The following is a 23068-nucleotide window of genomic DNA, read 5'->3' on the forward strand; positions in this document are numbered from 1 at the left end:
TCTAGGCCCGAAACGTCAGCTTTCCTCCTCCTCTGATGCTGCTTGGCCTGCTGTGTTCATCCAGCTCTACATCTTGCTATCTCAGATTTTCCAGCATCTGCAGTTCCTACTAGCCCTTAGAATGGTGCTAGTCAGGTAAAATAGTAATGTGCATTGCAACTGATAGACTGATCCCTCCCATTCTAGAGTATATCCTTACTGTTGTGGTGGTACAATAAATTTACTTTAGGTCTTCCTATAAAATACACTTTTAAACTCACCTAGTGGAAAACCACTCAAATCAGATCCCTGCCTACCTTATAAGCAGCTTGATTTGATAGGAAATAAAACCAAAAGTGGTGTAAAAAAATAGTGGCTAACCTGATCCGAAGTAGTTTACTGCCAGGTTGGTTAAATTAAAATCATCTTCAATGAGGGCCCATTTCTGTTTAAAATAAATGAACATGTGCCTTCCTTGGAGTACAGGAAGAACTACTTTCCTGAAAACTGATAGTCCTATTTTAGATCAATGGGACTTCAATGATGAAAAAGCTGCCAAATCATTCGATGTTCTAAAGGAATCCATAGTTTTTCCAAATAAAAACCGAAAGTACTGCAGATGCTGTAAATCAGAAACACAAACAGAGGTTGCTGGAAAAGCTCAGTAGGTCTGGTAGTGTCTGTGAAGAGAAATCAGAGTTAACGTTTTGAATCCTTGGAAGGCCCACTGGACCCAAAACGTTAATTCTGATTTCACTTCACAGATGCTGCCAGACCTGCTGAGCTTTTCCAGCAATTTCTGTTTTTGTTGTCATAGTTTTTCCATATTTTGCTCTCCATGTCAAACAAGATGATCTCATGGATCAACCTTCCTTTTTTGGTTTTGAAAGCAGCAAATGGCTTCAAGCATAGAAGTGGCTTCAAATACAACTCATGCAATAAACTTAACAAATTGTTCTTTTTTTATAATTACATGGGCTGTCTTTATTACAGAGAACCAAAGTGATATTACATTAAAAATTGGGACATTAATAAGTGATTACGATGTGAGATACTGAACATTGTTTTCTTAGATTTAATTAGAAATGCATGTTTAAGCATGTGTTAATTTTATTGTCCATATCATAGAGTCACACAGCTGTACAGCATGGAAACAGACACTTTGGTGCAACTCATCTATGCTGACATATCCTAAATTAATCTAGTCCCATTTGCCAACATTTGGCCCATATTCCTCTAAAATCCCCCTATTCATATACCGATCCAGATACCTTTTAAATGCTTTAATTGTACCAGCCCCCACCACTTCCTCTGGCAACTCATTCTATACATGCACCACCCTCTGTGTGAAAAAGTTGCCCCTAAGGTCCCTTTTAAATCTTTCCTGTCTCACCTCTAGTTTTGGACTCCCCCACCTCAGGGAAAAGACTTTGTCTATTCACCCTATCCATACACCTCATAATTTTATAAGCCTCTATAATGTCACTCCCTAGCCTCTGACACTCCAGGGAAAATAACCCCAGCCTATGTAGTCTCTCCCTATAGCTCAAACCCTCCAACCCTGGCAACATCCTTGTAATTCTTTTCTGAACCCTTTCAAGTTTCACAACTTCCTTCCCTTAGCAGGGAGATCAGAATTGCCTAATCAATGTACAGTACAGCCGCAATATGACTTCACAACTTCTATACTCAATGTACTGACCAATAAAGGCAAGCATACCAAATGCCACCTTCACTATCCAGTCAGCCTGGGGCTCCACATTTGAGGAACTATGAACCTGTGTTTAGTTTTACTGAATATTACTGAGTACAAAATCAACTATTTTAAATTGTAATGTTCAAAGAACCAGCATTCAATGTTAAATATTGTGGAATGATTTTCACCTGAATCTAATTTTCACATTAACCATTGACAACAAAATGCTTTGAATTTCAAAGTGAATTCAGAGATCAACCCATATGGCATTGTCTGACTGAGCAAGTGCAGTATTGATGATTTCATTTCCGGCTTTTACAAAATGCTGCCAGTCAGTACCAGGATAGTAAAATCCATATTATATCACTATTACAAAAGAAAAATGCAAATGCCTCAAATTTGACAAAACTGAAACTGCTAGGAATGGTCAGCAGGTCAATATGCAAATTCTACAGAAGGATCGAAGGTTGGCCTGTTTTTTTGTTCTTTTTTCGGGTGCTGGTGGACTTGCCGTGGTTAAGGTTTTTGCATCTTTTGAGGTTAAGCACCTACAACAAAATTCATTTGATTACCATGACATTTTATTGAATCTACAGGTTATGTTGAAATTATGTTAACATCTAACAGAGATGCACCAGCTAGGATAATGCATTTGTGCCTATCATCAGAACTTGTTTTTCTTCAGTAAGATAATTTCTGGTCATGTTGATGAAGTACATCTCAGATAAAAACAATATACTACAACCTATCTATTTCCTCACAGACACATTATATTGGCATTTCAACTCGGAGTAAATGGATATACATCTATATCTCACACTAACAATTGGGTCAGTACTACAAACAAAATGTTCCTCATGTTGGCTACAAGAGTATGCTGCAGTATTTTGGAAGACACAAATAAATTTTGATCACTGGTGATGATAAACCACAGCAAATTGCTTTGTCCCTTTTGGTGAATTAAACTACTGGAAGCTGAAATTTCATTACACCGAAGTTACAGAGCTTGGATATCTGTGGTTTTTCACTGACTAATGCAGCCACCATGTGCTTTAAGTTATATTAATTGCTCTAAGGAACCTATTAAACAACAAATTTGAGTGTTCTGTTTATTAAAATGAAGAAGGGATTTCTTTTACTGCTTCATCCTTTCCAAAATATATCTTCACAATCCCAGAACAAAATAATGTAGGGTATTTCAGCATGTTGAGAAACTTCAGTGTAAAACATGTGAACTTAAGAGGTACTAAGAGGTACCATACTATCTAAATTACCTGCTTAACCCCAAATATACAATCAAAGAGATAAATAACTTGAAGCAATTTGACCAGCAATACATATTACAATGATACTGCACAAATTAGGTTACTGAAGAAGGGTCTTTAAGTCATGATCATCTCGTCAATTGTCTACTTGTTCAATGCTGCAGTTCATTGAAACGGATCATGGTGCATCCTTAAAGCAAGTTATGGTTTTCCCAACAACCACATACAACTCCATAATTACCCAGGGCTTTCCACAGTAAATTAGATAAAGTTGCCTGCCAGACATTCTCCATTCTTGAGAGAGAGTTCAGGATATCTGTACCTTTACTTTTCCAGTCAGTTTTCTTTGTTTATCTAAATGGAACAGATGTAAACTATTGAAGCTCAACCTTTGTCATTTTGTAAGAAAATGCAACTTGTTTCCAGTTGAAATTCTTGCAAAACAACATTTAAAAGTCACAGCATTCCTCATTTCTTGTTCTTACCAGGGTTACCATTGGTTTCTCAAAATCTAACTTCTAAAACTGTCTTTTAATAAGCCCAGAGATTTTGAATCTATATTTAGAAAATAGAATTGAGGCAGGATAGTTCTTGATTTTAATACCATCATATTTATAATCACTCGTTTCCTGAATTAGACAATCATCAATAAATCTCCTACCTAAAGCCCATGCATGTTTTTTTTAAAATCAACACTGAAAACCTTTAAAGGTTCTGTTTCCTTCAGCACAGGTACTATTCTATGTACTAAAATTACAACTTAGAATTAATTTTTCAAAAATCTGGATCTGTGTAATCCTAAATCTGATATTGGTGAATGAAGCAGAAAGTTTTTAACTGTACTAGAATAATTGTCCAACACCAATACAGATGTCATTCTCAAACTGTTTGATCATAGATGCTATAATGCTACAACTAATATGCACAGCAGGAAGAAATACAAAGAGGAAGCTGACCAAAATGATCCATAGCCTGAATCAGACACTAATCAAGCTATAAATGTATTAAGTAAATTGTCCCAACAGTAGAAAGCACTGTGTGGCAGATTATTTTGATCAAACCTGCTCTATTCACAGAATTGCAGAATGAAGTCACATGGCCCATCTTGTCTGCACTGTCTCTCTGAACATTTTAACTTAATGACAATCTCTTGTCAGTTCCCCAGAACCCTGCACATTTTTTCTATTTACAGAATCATAGAATTATTACTGGAGTCCTGAACTGGACTAGTAAATACACAAAAATGTTTTGGAGAGCCGACTTTCTAAATAATTGTCACTGGGCAGAACTGTGGTTAAATCATCTACTATGAAAAAAGAACGAATAACAGCACAAGCTAAATGACAAAAATATTTGAAGACACTGCAAGCAATATAGAATCAGTCAAGGCAATAAGGAACACAAACCAAGGCAAGCTGCAGCGGACAACTTTTACAAACATAAAGAGTTTATTGGGGCAATTAAAACATTTGTTAATGGATTGTTTTCCATTTAATTATTAATTAAATATATTCAATTGTGTATTCAAACTACAGTTTCTCTAAGAAGTATGCAATGCAGGCATTTGATAATAAAACACCTAATTTCATTATTTGTCACATTATGATCTGCTCTGCTTCCAAATATTAAATACATCTTTTAAATATCAATTTTGTTAAGTCTATACTGGATCTTGGTTAAAAAAATCTATCATTAGATTTAGTGCTAATTTCTTAAAAAGGTCTGACTTAAAATTTAGTAAAGGTTAAGATGGTCAAATCAGGATTAATTTAATTGATCACGGTAAGATTAACTGGATGATTCAATGTGAAATATTATAATTGAACTTTCTACTGAGGAAAATATAAATATCAATTTTATAAATCAGTATGATCATTTTTTTTTCTGTAGCAGTCATAAAATAAATTAAGGCACACTGATTTGCAACATTTGTTTTCACAAACTGTTTAGAAATTACAAAGTTTAGAAGGAGATCTCAATTAACTTTATGGAAATGGAAATTAAAGCTAGGGAATTTAAGGGGCACTATATTATGAAATGTGCACCTGCTTGTTTTCTGTTTATTTCAAAACAGAGTTTGTCAGTGCACTCTATTGCCTTACCAGTTTTGGTAAATGATTTTAATGCTGCAGCTCTTACCTGTATGTGACCTCATATGGGTCCTAAGGTGGCTGGGCTGGTTAAAGACTTTACCACATTCCTTGCATGGGAACTCATTGTGCTTGCCTTGTGTCTTCCCCAAACCTAGGCATGCATATATTGTGAAAAAATTTACAGTTAGCAGCCTTGCAGAAGAAAGAATCATTAGTGAAAGTAAACAAGACGAGACAGAAGATCCAACGTAGTTATTGGTCTTTTTCATTCTCAACATTAAAGCCTCAAACTATTACTTAATTTACAAAGTATTTCATTTGGCTCCTGTGCATCAGAGATGCAAACCAATCTACTACCACCTTCCAGTCACTTTTCAGTGGAACATCCAAGTATTATATTTTAGTTTCTATGACATCTCTGGATTGACTTCAAGCAATGATTTGTCCAAATTTTAAACACTACCTCAATATCATCAGCAGCAAAAACATTCTTAATATGCACACAGTCCACAGTTTGTGTCTCTACTTCTGTTCTTTGGATCTGTACACATTTGAGTGATCGCACTGACTGTATTAAATCATTGTAATTAAGGAGTACCTGACTCAAAAGTAATTTGATTATGCTGAATTCCTTCATGTACAAGGCTCATCACATCATCATTTAGTCTACCAAGCAAGCAATAATAGATTGAAGCACCATAGGCACTATCAACATAAGGTTCTTGTGATGCAGAGATAATATCCCTACTTCTGGGCCAGAAAGTCTGGCTTTAAGTCCCACCTGCCCAGAGATGTATCATAACGGATCCTCACAGGTGATTAAAAATATTTTTTAGGCACTATCTACAAAAGGGTCTTGGTGAAATAGTAGTTCCCCTACCTCTGAGTCTGTAGGTTCAAGACCCACTTGATCCAGTGGTGTATCATAACATGTCTGAAGAGATTGTTTGAAATTGGGTTTGTTTTTTGGAACTATCCACAACAAAATAATTAGTGGAATGCTGACAGTAGCAAGATTGACTTGCCTGCTGGATTCCTTTCACCTCATTACAGGTTTCATAGACTCATAGAATCAAATAGCACGGACACGGACCCTTCAGTCCAACTAGTCCACGTTGACCAAGTTTTGCAAGCTAAACTAGTTCCACTTGTCTGCATTTGGTCAATACCCCTCGAAACCTTTCCTATTCATGTACTTGTCCAAATGTCATTTAAATGTTGTAATTGTACCTGCATCTACGACTTCCTCTGGCAATTCATTCCATATACAAACAACCCTTTGTGTGAAGAAGTTGCCCCTCAAGTCCCTTTTAAATCTTAAAAAAATGCCTTAAATCTTAAACCTTAAAAAAATGTTCCCTAGTTTTGATCTCCTCCACCCTATGACTCAAACCCTCCAGTCCTGGCAACATCTTGATAAATCTTTACTGAACCTTCTCCAACTTAATAACATCCTTCCTATAGCAGTTAAGCTCTGACTGTGACTTTTTTACACTATAACAGAAATGATACAATTAAGTATGTTTTGTAGCTGAAATGTAAGTTATGGTTTGAAAGGAATCATTTTAAATGGAGAGTAAGGATTCTGTTGCACTATCTGTAGCCTCTCTAATAAAGACATACAAATTTTTAAATAACAAAATGAATGAATCAAATAAAAATATTGCACGTTTTAGACATTTGCTGTCATTATGATATTGATCAAAATAGACTAGTGGCTATATGTTAGTGATAAAGAGGATCAGCTGTTACTGCAAATTCTTTGTTACTTAAAACTTGCAACTTATGTATGTATTGTAAATAAAAAGGGTCACCAGACCCAAAACGTTAACTCTGATTTTTTTCTTCACAGATGCTGCCAGACCTACTGAGCTTTCCCAGCAACTTCTGTTTTTCTTCCTGTTTTATCTTCAATTCATACTGTGATATGGTCTGAAAAAAGGTTACATTTAGTGTGCCACTATTTCAGCATTCAAGATACTCCTGTCAAGTTTAACACATGGCTGCCATCATGTCTTAGACATCAGACTTTTAATACTATTGGACTAATAACTGCACAGTGTGACAACAGATCAAAAATACTTTGATAGTTAGTTACATTTAAAACTATAACTGTAATTTCTGAAGAAGGGTCCAGATCCGAAACGTCAGCTTTCCTGCTCCTCTGATGCTGCCTGGCCTGTTGTGTTCCTCCAGCTCCACACCTCATTATCTCAGACTCCAGCATCGGCAGTTCCTACTATCTCTTATAATTGTAAGACAATTGGCAATGAAAGTCTCTCTACGTCAATGTTTGGATTCTTTTTCTGGAGCTTCACTCCCTGATGCCTGACATGGTAACATTTATGGACATTGATAGACATAGTGCTTCCCTTATAATATTTAAAAGAGTCAAAAGTAGGTCTGTGTACAGGAGGACATGCAGCAAACTCCCTGCACACAACTGAAGATTGGCTCTCCATCAGCTTCGTGCCCGATCTACTAATATGAATCCATGCTGAGAGAAAATTATTGGTGCAACTACTGGGGATTGAACAGTGGCGGGGGAGGGGGCGGGGCCTGGGGGTGGGGGAGCAGAATGCACTACTGCTTGTGTTTGCTGGTGTGTATTTCATTTCTCTCTCCTTACTTCACATCGCAGATTTGCCTCTGATGTTCTCCCCTCCCATTCTTAAAACATGATTACATCCCTAGGAAGAAGTGCAGTGATTTTAGGACAATGTAGGAAAATGAGAACTTTGGAATAAGAGTAGATCATTCTGGCCCTCAAGTCTGTTCTGCTGTTCAGTTGGTTCATGACTAATATTTACCTCAACTCCATTTAGTTGCCTTTGTTCCAAATCCGCCAATACTAATGAATCAATACTGATTGCCAGTGGAAATGCTCTTACAAATCTTACTTCAGTATGTTTGGAAGTCCAGTTGCTGGCATGCCTCTTGTGTCTATATTTGTCTAACTGTACATGAATTTTTGTCCATATGAATAGCGATGCCATATAAAAGCAACATAAATTATTAAAGATATTTGGAAAATTTGGGAATTTCAGTTACACTATTTATTTCTAACTGACATATTCAATTGCATTAATTTAACTTCTTTAGTTCAAAGCCAAGGAAAACCAAACACTTTATTCCTCTGTGCTGCCTATCTTTGGAAGATATGTAAAGAACATTTTACTATAAAGTAGGAAATCTGTTATAAATGGATTTATTTAACTTAGTGAAGGAGTTACAAGAAAGGTTAACAATGTGGAAAACTGAGATACAGAGTTAATGCATAAATGACTGAAAATAAAACACAATTTAATATAAAAGGTTCTGCTTCCAGTATGCTGGTACTTAAAGGCACAGGGGCCCGAGAGGCATGTGCAGGGATGCACACATCAAACTCTCCTGTTCCCAAATTTTTCATCCTTTACATCAATGACCAGAAAATTGTGAGCCCTACAAATAATTTGTTTTATTTATTTTCTTTCACGAGATTTGGATATTTTTGACATGGTCAGCATTTGTGGCCCCATCCCATATTGCCCTTCAATTTAGTTGCTTGCTCAGCCACTTCACAGGCAGTTAAGAGTTGAGCACATTGCCTTGGGTCTGGTGTCACATATAAGCCAGACTAGGTAAGGCTAGCAGGTTTCCTTCCCCAAAGGGCATTAGCATGCCAGATGGACATTTATGACGATCATTTATCGTTTTATGATGACTGTTGCTGACACTAGCATTCAATTCTAGATTCATTAATTAATCAAATTTAAATTCCAACAGCAGGAACCTCCATCCCACAGGGCATCAGCCTGGGCATTCCTGCATTAGTAGTCCAGTGACATTACTACTGTGCCACCACCTCCCTATATGACTAATTCCCAGCGCTATATTTGGTTTTCTCAACTCTGCGCTGAAAGTGGAATCTATTGAAATTTAGCACAATTTTATCAAGCATATAAAATACTTTACAAGAGCTTGTAAACTCCCAAGTTTTGCCTTTGATTCACCGATGTTATTCTTTACTTATAATGAAATATTGTGAACAGCTCCTTTGTACATTTTATGAAAGCTGTCAATCTGAGATATTACCTCAATTTCTCTCTCCACAGATACTGTCTGACCTGTTGAGTATTTTCAGCATTTTAAGTTGTTGTTCCAGTTTTCTAGCATTTACAGTACTTTTTTTTAACATTCCAGTGAAAGGCTTTTATGTGGATTCCTTATTATCACAGGAATCATGTTACATCTGTGATATGATATACCAGGCAATTTACAAAGCTTCAGACAGTATCATATCAAAAAAAAACTACTTAGCTTTCTATTACATGACATGATCGCCCTATGTAGTTCCATCTCAATTCCTCGATCATTCCTGTTATTTGCCTCATAGTAAATTATTGCACATTTACCCAAACCTCATGCACACCAATCTTACACAGTTAATGGGCATATTTTTAATAATAAATCAAAAATGCACATATAAATTTTATCAAACTGTATATAAAAGGTCATAACACAATCATAGAATTCAGGTGATTAGACATGAGTTCAGTGTTGTACTGTACAATGTCTATAATTTCTTGGGCATGTTTCCTACATTCAGTTAATGTATATGTATAAATTACATTGTGAAATGCACCATCTATTTTCATCTGTCCTTTCTTACATACTTCTACTTTCATGCATCTTCTTTCAGCCTCTTCCAGTGCATGATTATGTTTAGAGTTCCCACTCCTCTGTTTTCGAATTACCGCATGCAGTATTTCATTAAGCTGAATGTTTTACGTCTGAGAGTCCAAAAGACGTTTTTCTTAAAATAAAGTAACAAGCTTTTTCTCTCTATTTTTATCAGTCTTTCATAATATGGATAAATTAATTTGACTTTTGCAATCAGCAGCAAAGTGAATGTTTCACTTTGACAAAAGTTGACAATACCAACCACTTTGGTCACTGATAAATAAAAAGTCCCCTTCTTCTAGAATAAGACAGTGTTTTGACCCTTTATCAGTCCCACATACTCTACTACCATGAGACATTTACTGTCACAGTAATCTAATAAAAATCTGTTTATGTAATTAATGGGTCAATGTGACAGAACAGCAGGTCACTCAAATTTATCTCTGCTTCAGTGTAAGTTAAGTGCCTTCACTGCAGTAGTCAGAGCCACTGTAGTAACCATTTTAATTATAGCTGACAACTACTGGAAAATGGAAAACTTTCCAATATGGCAGGCAAAATGAGTGAGTGAGTGAGGCACCTGGTCAGTCATGCTTGATGTGGCGTAGCTCACCTCAAATTAAAGCTCTAGTGACAGGCTAATGACCTGTTCCAGAAAAACCTATCTATAGAAACTGATAAGAGCATGCACTTTGTCTGCCTTATACACCAATGGGCAAGCTAGGAGAAAAATATATCTTGTGACTTTACAAAAATAAAAACAGGTTTTGGGTATGAGCTGGCATTGATGCAAATTTAAATAGTCCTAAATACAATGCTGGGCACACATCCGATCTTGTTTCTTGCAAAGTAAAACGTATAAGCAAAGATGTTTATGTATATGGACCTGACTTTACAAAATTAGTATTGGCTACACAGCTGAAACATAAGAACTAAAAGTAAGTTCATCCATTGTTCTGCCTGTTTTGAATTTAACAAGGTTGTGCATGCCATGCTTAGTACTTCTATTCAATTCAGCTTTATCCCGTTCTTTCCTTGTGTGGTCAACTACATCAAATCATCACTACTTCATTAATTAGTTAAGAGAATATCAAACTGAAATCTACTGTCCATATCTTAAGATTCACTTTGGTTATTGACTAATTATTTAGATTTAATTGAATCTGTGCACAAAACTGCAGTGAAAGTATGCCTGTGTACAACAAAGAATAAGGATCTATTGAAATAAGAAAGTCTTCCATTCATGTTACGACGATCACATCTCTCAAAGTGTTTCACATGGAATTAATTATATTGAAATGCAGTGACTGTAGTTAAGTGAGCAAGATGTAAACATTTCAAATTTATTTGGCAATACTTCCTAAATCTATGACTTCCACCACTTAGAAGAACAGGGACAGCAAGTGCATGGGAACGCCACTTCACAATCCCCTCCAATTAACACACGATCCCAACTTGGAAATACATCAGTGTTCCTTCATCACACTGAGTTAAAATTCTGGAGCTCCCTACATATCAGCACTGTGGTAGAATTTTCACCACACGGACTGCAGCAGTTCAAATAGGTGGCTTAACAGCATCTTCTCCAGGCCAAAAGGAACAGGTAATAATGCTGACATTGCCCATGGCTCCCAAATCCCATGAATGTATTAAAAAAACACAATAAATATCTTTCTCATTTCAAAGTGAAGACTTTCTTCCAAAAAATTGAGATGTACAGTACATAAGAAAATCCCATAAAATGGATATCAGTCAGAAAAACACCTTGATTTCAAGAGTAAATCATTTAAAAGAAAAAATCCATAACATTTACTGTACATTTTTCTGTGTGTAGCCAGTTATCTTCTAGGATTGCAGACTTTGTACATTATACAAATAGAATTGTTTTCAAACTTTGACAGATACTTAATTGGACTGCACAATTAGATTGCTAGTAATACTAGACTACTGCTGCTACAGGTAGTGCATTTATCAGCTCTAATTCTGTTCTGGTGGAATATGTGTTACAACTAAAGACCAACTGAAAGGCTATAGAGTCCGTAAACAAACTCCAACACAATTTTCTAGTTACTCTGTAGAAAGTAACAACATGATGCTTCACTTGTAATGGTATCTATCTATCAAATGAAACATGCCCAGTATCTTTTTCAGTTCCATGAGTAACTCGCCCAATAATTAAATCCTAATCCTATGCTTCTGTAACTAATAAGACTTTGTAAGCTATTAAACATTAGCTGTGAATACTTATAATAATTGATCTGAAAAAGAATGGTCTCAATTTTGACGTGCAAACTTGAGAAAAGGGACGAGTTAACGGTAGAGAGTAGGTGCATATTGTGAAGTTATACTGAAATTCCATAAAGCTGTACTCTAAAGGGTTTTTAAGCTGACTAATGGGTTCATTGCTTTTTGAAAGTTGGAGTTATTTGACACCCACCTGATAAATCTGATCTCTTAGTGCTGCTGCCGCTGACTGAACTATTTCCAATACCATTGAAAGCTGCCATGTTGTCTGTGCTGTAAGCTCTCAGAACAGAGAGCATGTTCATCTGCTGGTCCAGAAGCTGGTGGTCATGGACATGCTCCTGTTTGACCAGTCCTGGTGGAATATCATGAGATGGCAGAAAATTTAAATTGTGCCAAGGTCCACCTTGAGGTTTACCCATGGAGCTCAGAAGGTTCTGTGATCCTTGTGAAAGAGCTGCACTATGGATCGGATCTTCCTCGTCAGAACTTTCTTCATCAGACGTTAACGGTTGGTTTATGTCTGCTAATGCATCTTGATCATCCACATGTTGATCACTTACAGACCCTGTGTCATCACTGCATGGTTGATTACTGACTTCACCGGAAGGACTCATGCTTGCGGCTCCTGGTGAAACAAGGTTCAGTTTATTGGCAGATGGACATTTCATTTCAGATTCATGAGCTGTACTCAAGATAGGTGTTCCTGGACCACCAACATTTGAATATTTATTGAACTGTTTGTAAAAATCTGTGACTAGAGAACTTAGGCTGGAGTCCAAGGTGTTAACAAAAGGCTTCTTGTGGTCTCCCAAAGAATCACTAGATTGGCTATGTTGTGAAATCTTATCAGTGGAGGAATCAGCCTTGTCAAGTGGCTTTGCAGCTATCACATCTTGCTTATTAACAACAGAAGAAACTGGCAGACAGGTTTTTTTTGCAACAGATGAAGGCTCACCTTGAAGATCATTTCCATTTCCAGCAATTCCTAAAAGATTTTCCTTCCGTTTTGATTTTCCCAGGTGATTTGCTTGAAGATGAAGCACCATTAATTCCATTGATGAAGTTGTGAAAGAACAGAATAGACACCCATGCCAAGTAATATTATCCTGAATGGTAATGGTTGCACCGGGGACTGAGGCAGAATCACGTGAAGGAGGTCTCACAGATAGATCCAATGGTTCAAACTGGGATTTTTCTGCAGTTGATCTAGATTTGATAACTGCTTTTCCTGCGGATGGTTGACCTTCAGCCCTTCCTTCACAATCATCCGAACCTACATTCTTTGTATGTTTCTCAAGTGTTGGTTTTGAGCTAGCCTGTTTTGTACTTGTGGTTTCATTATAGACTCTTTCCATCATTTCTTTTTCTTTCTCCAAAGATCTCAGTCCAAAAGTATCAATAAAAGCTTGCAAAGACCCTTGAAAATTGACTCCATTTCCGGCTAGGCTCTGGAAAGCTCTGCTCAGATCAGAAAGACTGGGAGTTTCTTCACTACATACTTCAGAAGTAGTTTTCAAATTTTCAGAATGATGCTCTGTTGTGACACCAGATCCAAGTCCATGGCATTCTGCAGATGGAAGAACTCCCATAGGCCACTGCTGAGGGACCAGGCCACTCCTAAGGTCAGTTCCTGGCACACTTTTTGATACTCCTCTCAGTATCTCTGGTCTGATAAAAACCTGGCTTTTGTTTGCTGTCTCTTCAGAATGTTCTTGATGTATGTGAGACTGACCCGACAAAGGACTTGTTCCATTCTGCCGCTCCCGGTGATGGCGTTCTAAGTGATACTTCAGGGATGCTGATTGGGTTCCTGCGTAGTCACAATGAGGGCACTTGTACGGCTTTTCTCCTAAATAATTGAAAGAAAGTAGTAAGCTTTTATTTTTGCAGACAAATATTCCACCCCAAGTTGGATTATAACAAGAAACTATTTCTCTAGTTTGATGAAGAAAGAAAAATCATAAGTTAAATAAAAGCCTAAATGAGTTTGAACATACCAAATAATTTCAAAGCCTTAAACTTTATTGCATTCTATATGCTATTGAAATGAATGATTTAAGACTTACAATGCAGTAAATCATGGATATAATTAGCAAACGACATGCTACACAAGTCATTTATCATTAATTGTGAAGCATTATTCAAGAATTAATTTAACAATTTTTAGAAAATAGCACTGGTTCAAAAAATACTTCTATGGTTCAAAGTGCATTCAATGCTTGGTATAAATAAAACATTTTTTTAACATGCAGAATGGTTCGTGCATATTTATATCCATTTTCATTTAAATATGCAGATTTGTATTTGCACTGGTTTGATAAATGTTTAAATCAAAATAAATAAAAGGAGTATTATGCTATGTTCATGTAACAGGGATTTTTTAGGATAATATTCTCCTGGTTGTGCATATATTTGAATAATGTATCTGTTTTGAAGGTTTATATATTTCATTCCTGTTAGATAACGGTCATCTGTTCATCTCGCTAGATTTTTCAGGAAAACTTTTTTATTTTCCTCCACTCCCTTTACAAATTACATTTTTCTTTAACATGGAATAGTATGGACAATGAGGATGTGGAATATAATCATTGCATTCCATCCATTATACCTTAATCAACTTCTGTCAACAAGTTTCTCTTGTAGTTATAATCTCTTGTAAATCAGAAACAAAGCAAAATGGGTTGAATAGTCTCTAATTAAAACACACCCTTTCATGTTCACTAATCTGAAGCAAATGGGGCACTAGAATGCTGCCCTGGATTGAATCAGCTCAATTAATAAGGAAACAAACTGAAGATTCCAAAATCTTCCTCAGCCAATGGTAGTATATTACAACTCTTCTTTTTAAGCACAAGCTGCTACATGATTAAATTTATGGAAGTGCTCCATGTAAAACACGTAAATCTGGTCAGAATTATTCCAATGGCTAACGAAGTTTCTATCCTATTTTTCCACAGCTTTAACCTGCCATTCAGTGCCGATGGATATATAGCCATTCAATGTTTTGTCTGGAAATTCAATGGCACCACCTCTATATGGTTGTGGGGTCATGCATTAAGTACCAGAAGTGAGGTTCCCAGCGTATTGGTAAAGGTAGAAATAGAAGTGTCCAAGGGCTACAGCTGAAAATGATGTTAGGAGATTTTCATATGCATAGAGTGAGATGAAGGCCTATAAAATTGGTCTGCCCTGAACACAGCCGGCATGGGATATGTGGTGCACATTTGACAGACCTTAAAGGGTCATTTCAGATTCCCAGCAAAAAGGAAAAAAAAACTTACCTGAATTCTTCAGCTATTGCACCACCTCCATTTGAGCAACAAGAAAAAAATCTCAAATTTATATGGCACTTTTAATATTGTGAAATATCTCAAAGCATTTGGAGGAGAATAGCAAAGCAGAATTAGCCTGAAAGCCATACCAGGAGCTCTTGGTGCATATAGCAAATGTTGGTCGAGGATACAGTTTTTAAAGAGGGTTTTAAGGGAGCAAAGAGTGAGATAAAAAGGTTTAGGAGACAACTTCAGAGTTTAAGGTCTAGGCAGTTGAATTCACCGCCACCTATGATGGAGTAGTTAAAATCAGGAAACCAGGTTTAGATGAGAGCTGGTGATGCACTCAAGATGAGTGCAGAAAGCTTGGAGGGCTGTGACCTGCAGCACATTATAGAAATAGGGAGCAGGAAAGACAATGGAAGGATTTGAAAACAGAAATGAGAAATTTAAAATTAAGATGCTGCTTGATTGAGAGTTAGTACAGTCAGTGAGCATTGGGGTGATTGGTGAGGCTTAGTGTGAGCAAGGGAACAGGCAGCAGGGCTTTGGAAGGCCTCAAGTTTATGTAAGGTGGAATATGGTGGCCATCCAGGAATGTGCTGGAGCTGTAAATCCTAGGGGCAGCAAAGACTTGATGAGGGTTTCAGCAGCAAATATGCTGACATAATTCTCCTTCAGCACCACCTCATCCTATCCATTATCAATTGCTTTCCAGTCTCCCAAATACCAATTCCTCCCTGATTGTTTCCCCACCTCTCTCAGGATCCATTAGAAAATTAAAATCTTCACTGATGAGCAGCTTGGGAGCAATCCAAAAATGGCTGCCACTTGCTGGTCTCAAGTAAATGGAGGCAGAGTCTAAATTTTGGGTGTGGTTAAGCACATTATTCCAGCAGCTAAACTTGATGCAATGCACTTGCATATGGAATTAATGCCCAACTTGGTCTTTGCTAGTTGCCTGATTGGTATGCAAGGTGTTGAGCTATGCAGCCTAGAGAGGTCAAAGTCTTGATGACAAGTCAGGGCTCAGTTCACCAATTTCAAATGGTGTAACAGTCGGAAAGCTACAAATTTTCATTCGTGAGACACATGGCAGCATTGGGAAAATGACTGAATCTCAAAATTCAGCTTAGCAGAAACCTATCCAAATAGTTTTCAAATAGGGAGGTTGGGAGAAGGGTGCTAATTGACGTTAGGCTTGTTACTCCCAGAATCAGTACAGGCGGCTGACAGCAGGGTTTCCAAATGTTGAGGAAGGGTATTTAAAAAGGTCCTCCATGGTGCTCTGGGACACTGTTCCAGTTATATTAAAAAAGTCCCTTATCACCATTTACCCATTTCAACTTATGATTCCTCAAGCCCCCAACCTGTCTTCCATGGTCCCTCAACCCTCAATATCAAGCTATGCCCCTCTGTCTTATCATGTGTAGCCCCACACCAACTTCGTACCAACTCGTGCCTAACTATGATCGCCACTATCTAACTTTTGAGCTTACACCATCCATGCCAACTCATACTTATCCCCCATGGGCAGACCTCAGTAGCCAGAATGTGATAAGAAAAAGAAGTGCTCTAAGTATTTATTGTATACTTTATTATGTCAAAAAAAATCACTTATTGTAAAATGCCATTCAATACATTTAAATTCTTTCAAGTACTTAATTCTATAGAAAAACTAACTACTGCAATGGTTTGATGTTGCCTTCTGCAACTTGGCTGATAAGGAAATCTGTCCATTCTTACTACCTACCAATAGACATTTTGGAAGGATTTACAATCAACTTGTTTGGCCACATTACAAATTCACCCTCCATGGCTAACAAATGCTGGTATGGGATATAACCTGTAGCTTCTGGTTAAGGAGCAAGAACACTACCAGTCCTTTGGCACCACATCAAAAATATATAATCTCTTTATAACTGCTTAGAACTGTCAATAAAATTGTGAATTTACAAGCATTCCACTGCGTTAATTGTAGAATATGCAATACTATAATGATAGGCCTCAGAATTATGTCAACAAACATCCAATGACATTGAAAACACCTTTTCTCTCTAACTGAAACACAGCAAGTTTTTTCTTAATTTAAGGAGCAGAGATTTTGACTTCCTCGACAATTGGCAATTTCACACACCTTATTCACCCTCTATGCACATTTATGCCCACTCTTAATAATCCAAAAGGGATACCTGACCTCTTTAAAGAACTCTGGAGAGTTTAGGCCTTTTTCTCAAATTTGTAAATCCCATAAATGGTCCTTCAAAAACCTCAGATGGAAATTGTTTCCGAGTGGCTGCGCTTGTGAAAGTGCTGTTGCTCCATAGGCGGGGGATGTGTAAAATACATTCTGTCCCCTCTCACTACTGGCAAGAATGGTGCATGCCAGATACAATAATGGGACTTCCAGATTCAGGGTTCTGGACCCTATTTGGTTAATGTATGGAGGTCTTTCCTCTCCATGAAAGTCTCATCTTTGGTCTCAGGATTGCTGTACTTGTTGAAAAAAAAATTAGTTAGGATTCCTTTCCAATGACTTCTACTATAAAGTACAGGCTGGCAGGCATTGAATGAGACCAGGATCAAAGCTCTTTAGTCAACATCCAAAAGCACTCACCATTGTGCTCACACATGATGAATTGTTATTTGGATGAGATAGTTGAGGACAGCTGGTGCTCACTGAATATTACTTCAGCAAAAATAAAAACAACTCTGTTAATATAGTAGAAATTGTTAGAAGTCATGCTCTCATTAAAGCAGGACTCCAGCCATTCAGCCTAAACTGAAGGCTCAACACAATCAAAAACTATTTTCTGAAGAAGGGTCCTGACCCAAAATGTCAGCTTTCCTGCTCCTCTGATGCTGCTTGGCCTGCTGTGTTCATCCAGCTCCACACTGTGTCATCTCTGACTCCAGCATCTGCAGTTCTTGCTATCTCAAAAACTATTTTTTCTAATTTATGGAACCAACCTGCTGCACTGCATGTATTGTCTACAAACCAAATTGGTCCTTATTATTAAAAGCATTACAATTAATCTAACCGTGGTATCTTTCTACTAATGAGGATTTTCATTAACACTGCTACATTCTAATATTTACAGGATATACCTGATCATCCTTGATTTCCAGTATCTAAAATTCGGTTAATCAGAATCAAGTTAAATAAAATATTCTGAAACTGTGCAGGATGACTGCACTAAGTACAATAACTGACATTCACAGTATGCCAGATACAGGCTCATATCTTCCATAAGTCCAGGGTCACACAACATGGCTATATGACCTTGTGCTGATTATCATTTTTTTCTTAAATGCCTGTTTTATTAGTAATGAATGAAGCATACACAAGAATGCTTTATTCATGATGAACAAAGAAGGCATTGAATAACTTATTCAATGGGCGGCTCTCAATTTTCCATTATGCAATCTTGGGTTAATATTGGCATACATACATAATCTTCCAGCAGGTAACAATAAAAAATCCGTTCTTCTTTTTGAATAATTCTTTAAGTACGAGCAAAATTAACATTGAAAAACTACAGTATTATTATATATTGAAGGATAAATAAAAATTCAAACATTTTAAAAGTAACAATCTGAAAACTTCTTTACATTCAATATCTTAAAATTACCTTTTGAATAAAGATGAGTGTACTAAACACGGCATTTGTTAAAGCCTGGTTAACTATTTCATGAGATTTGTAACATATTCTGTTCAGCTTTCATAATTAAACCTGTATTAGTTCAAATGGCACATGGCCCAGTGAGAAATGTTCTGATAAGATCAAAGGTCACCCAATAGAACCAAATGACCTAATTTGGATATCACAATGAAGTGTGGATTAGCATTACAGGAAAAAGTGAAAACTGTTATGTTTTATCGTGGTTATTTAAAGTACTGTCTTTGATATTCCTCACGCTGTTTCAAGAGATCAGGTAAATGATTTCTATCTGACCAAAATTTTTAAATTAGTCTCGGTGCTTTATAAAATATTTTTCAACACAGTTTGCCCATTACCAGAGTTACTCATTTGTGATAAATGAATTGATTTTAGAGGCTACAGCATAAGCTTTATCTCTAAGCAATGATGTATGATTTTTGATCTAAAAGCATTTTAATAATCTACAAACTCCTTTGTTATAATTTTATATTAATGTGTATGTATTACATATCCTCTGACAATAAAATACTAATACTTTAAAATGTTGAGCTTTATTCACTGAGAAGGGCTGAAATAAATATTCTTCCCAGGAAAGCTACAGTGCATTAATATAAATTGTCCACACGATTCCCCTAAGCCTATATGCTGTAAATATGAAGACTATTGCACAGCTGCTTATTGCTAAACAGTGCCTTGTCTAGAAGGGGACAATCTGTGTTTCTAATTGCTGTCATTGAAGCCTAGATTCATTTTGTGACTTTCCCATTAAAATGTGAGCATTAATTTGTATAATGAAATATCACCCACTGCGGTATTCATTAGCCATGCCCTACTGTATACTCCACATTGTTAGCTAGCCAGAAACTGTAGCTAATTTCACTAATGGACATCTTCCTACTAAATCTTTGCTGCAAAATTAATATGGTAACATTACCTCTTTAACTTTTTGGAAATTTAAATTCCGTTAATTCCTTTTTGCCAGATTTGCTATAAGCTATTAATCTGGACATAAATTCTGCTGTGACACTATTTGGGAATCTATGCCTATAAATTGGATGGTCTGGTAGCATGGACACAAGAACACCTGCCTCCTGACCAGATGGTCACAGGTTTAAGTCCCAGGTGCTATCTTTGATTTGAGTTTATGTTTTGCCAGTCCTTGGCCAGGCTGCTGAATGGAATCCTTCAACATATTGGGATACCATATCTCATGGGCAGCAGTAACTGGTATAATTGTAAATATATTACCACTCTGCCAAATCCAGAGGGGCATTACTGAAAAGTGTCAAGCTAAAGTGTCCATAAGAAGTGAGGAATATACATAGAAACTCTGTGGATGAACTGGGTTTAAAAATGGAGCTTTAGAAAATTATAAATCAATGTATGTAAGTTTTACTGAGGGAAAACGTGATTAATTGGGTATTAATTGCCAAGGGAGCTAATTGAGCTGCACCTGTTTAATAACATAACACTAATCTTGTTGGTTTCATTTTGTCTCCTTCATTTCTTGTACCAATTTTCTTTCATTTGTATATTCCTCCATTCCATGAAAATATTGATCTCTGACACATTCTGTATGACACAAAACTTTTGCTTCTGAGTTACTTGCTAGTTTCTCTCATCTGAACATACTAATAAATCCCGTACAGACAACTGTATTTATTGTGCTAATTTGGAACAATATTTCAAAGTACTCTCTTTATGTTTAGTAATGGAATTTTGAGCTTCACAAACGTACAAAAAGTCCAGAAGATTGCTCAGCCAAACTTGTATACAGCATCTCACGTGCTGTGCTCACATTAGATAGGAAATAAATTGTTCACAGCAAAACTCTTCTTGCACAAAACTGTAAAGAACAGGTAGAACAGAATCTCTACAGTGTGGAAGCAGATCATTCAGCCAATCCAGTCCACGCCAACCCTCCGAAGAGCATCCCACCCTGACCTGTCGCCCTACCCTATCCTGCAGCCCTGTATTTCCTATGGCTAAGGCACCTTAACCTACACATCCCTGAACACTATGAGTAATTTAACATGGCTAATCCACCTAACCCGCACATCTTTGGACTGTGGGGGGAAACTGGAGCACCCGGCGGAAACCCAAGATTAAAGTAATTCCTGGTTAGTTTAGAAATGCAGAAACAGAGGTCTGATTTTACCAAAAATCTTCCAAGTGTCAATTTCAGGTGTTCCGGGTCAATTGCTGCCACATTGAACACATGGAGGAGGGAAAAGAAAGTAAAGCTTTGGATGGCTGGGATAACACTTCATTACAAGTAGAAGTTCACATTCATAAATGTATTCCTACTTTACTTCACTACTTATCTGATCAACTCTCACCATAACTATAGCTACCTAACCTTAGCGTTGGAACCCTGTTTAAGGGAGAGCTGTATTTTCTCTAATGCAGCATGTTGCATCACATCTTGTCATTGTCCAGGGCTGACAGTGGCTACACCCTGACTTGCTTGGATGGACAATCCTGACTGATGAGTGACGAGGTCCTTGACTGATCTATGACACCTCCTGACTTACTTACCACTAATCAGCTGCCTGGTTACACAGCCTCTTCAGGGTGGACTATAGCCCATTCTCAAGACTGGAATGATACTGAACCCTCAAACTCGATTCTCTCAGCACCTGATCAGACAATAAATTTCAGAACGTCTGCACCCTCTGGATGAAAACATTTTTCCTTAACTCTCCTCTAACTCTTCAAAATGTAAGTCTATGCTCTTGGTTCTTGCCCTGTTTACTCAGGAGAATAAAACTTTCCCATTGGCTGGATCTAGGCCCCTCATAATTTTATGCATCTCAATTTAATCTCCCTTCAGCTTCCTCTATTCCATAGAAAAGAACAAAGCATCAAAATCCTTCCACATCGCTAAAATTATCTGCTACTGGGAATATCCTCATAAAATTTCTCTCTAACCCCATGAGTACATTAACATCTTTCCTGTTATCTGAAATATACACAGTACCCCAGCTGCAACCTAAATGGTGTTTTATAGAGTTCTAATATAACATTGCAGCTTCTGTACTAATGACTTTCAGGGAAATAAATCTACCATCTTTATCTGGTCTGGCCCACAAATGATTTCAGACACATAACAGTGTGGCTGAATTTTAACTGCCTTCTAGCAGAAATGGGCAATAAATGCTAGCCTAGCCAGCAATATCCACATCCCGTTAACAAATAGAAAAACATTCCTTTCTGCTATTTTGCGTGTTTTGTCAACACCAATTGGCTCAACGCGATTGATGAATAGGTGAACGCTGTTTGTAAAACGTGAACATTCACATAAATGCGTTGGCTATTACGCGACTCATCACCAACACTTTTAAGTGTCGCGGTGCACGGAGGAATACAATGTTTATGCCAACAGAGTCTCTGCATTGACAACACATGTTCAATTGACTTGTGTGCTTTGTTGTGAAGTGCTTTTTGAGAAGTACTCCATAATTTTCATTCCTTTTTTCACAAATTTTGCAGAGTTACCCATAAACATGGGAGGACAAAGTAACAAGAATGTTTCCAAGAAGCATCCTGGTGATAAAATTACGGGTGGTTAACATAAAATAAAGGCTATAACACTTGAAGAGAAGCTAGATTTTATAAAGCTTTTCGAACGTAATGACAGAACATGTGAGATAATTTGTTCAACAAGAATAAACGAGTCTACGTTACGCACCATTAGAGACAATGCAGAAAAAAATAAAGCAAGCTATTGCTGGAACAAGCCTGAATGCTAGCAAGCCTGCAAGGTCACAGGCAAAGGAACTTGAGGAGATCGAGCAGCTTCTAAATGTCTGGATAGAAGATCAAATGAAAAAGCGATCTGGGACCAGCTTTCTAACCATAAAAAAGAAAGCCTTATCAATTTATGAAGACCTTAAGAAAAAAGCTGAAAATCCTGCAGATGTGCCTGCTTTTAGTGCTAGCAGTGGCTGGTTTGCTGGTTTTAAGGACCGCTATGCTTTTCATAACGTTGTTAAGATGGCACTTTCTCCCATAGTGAAAAAATTGATTGAGGAAGAAGGCTACAACTTAGCTCAAATTTTCAATTTGGATGAGACAGATTTATACTGGAAGCGAATGCCATCAAGAACCTACATTTCTATGAATGAAGCACACACTCCAGGATTTAAGGTTGCAAAGGATAATATGACTGAGCTGTTGCGTGCCAATT

General features: G+C 37.1%; 1 protein-coding gene across 7 annotated transcripts in view; it reads right to left on the minus strand.

Annotated features, from left to right (window-relative positions):
* Positions 1 to 23068, minus strand: part of znf536 (zinc finger protein 536) — a 551541-nt gene that overhangs the window by 111320 nt on the left and 417153 nt on the right. For 6 of the 7 annotated variants that reach the window (XM_048606050.1, XM_048606048.1, XM_048606047.1 and 3 more), the window contains one exon: positions 12136 to 13794. In XM_048606050.1, the coding sequence (XP_048462007.1) occupies positions 12136 to 13794 (1659 nt within the window). The remainder of the gene's footprint in view (positions 1 to 12135; positions 13795 to 23068) is intronic. The other variant, XM_048606053.1, reaches the window with a different exon arrangement.

Source organism: Rhincodon typus, chromosome 15 (assembly GCF_021869965.1).
Source record: "Rhincodon typus isolate 14 chromosome 15, sRhiTyp1.1, whole genome shotgun sequence".
In the NCBI taxonomy this organism is placed as follows: domain Eukaryota; kingdom Metazoa; phylum Chordata; class Chondrichthyes; order Orectolobiformes; family Rhincodontidae; genus Rhincodon; species Rhincodon typus.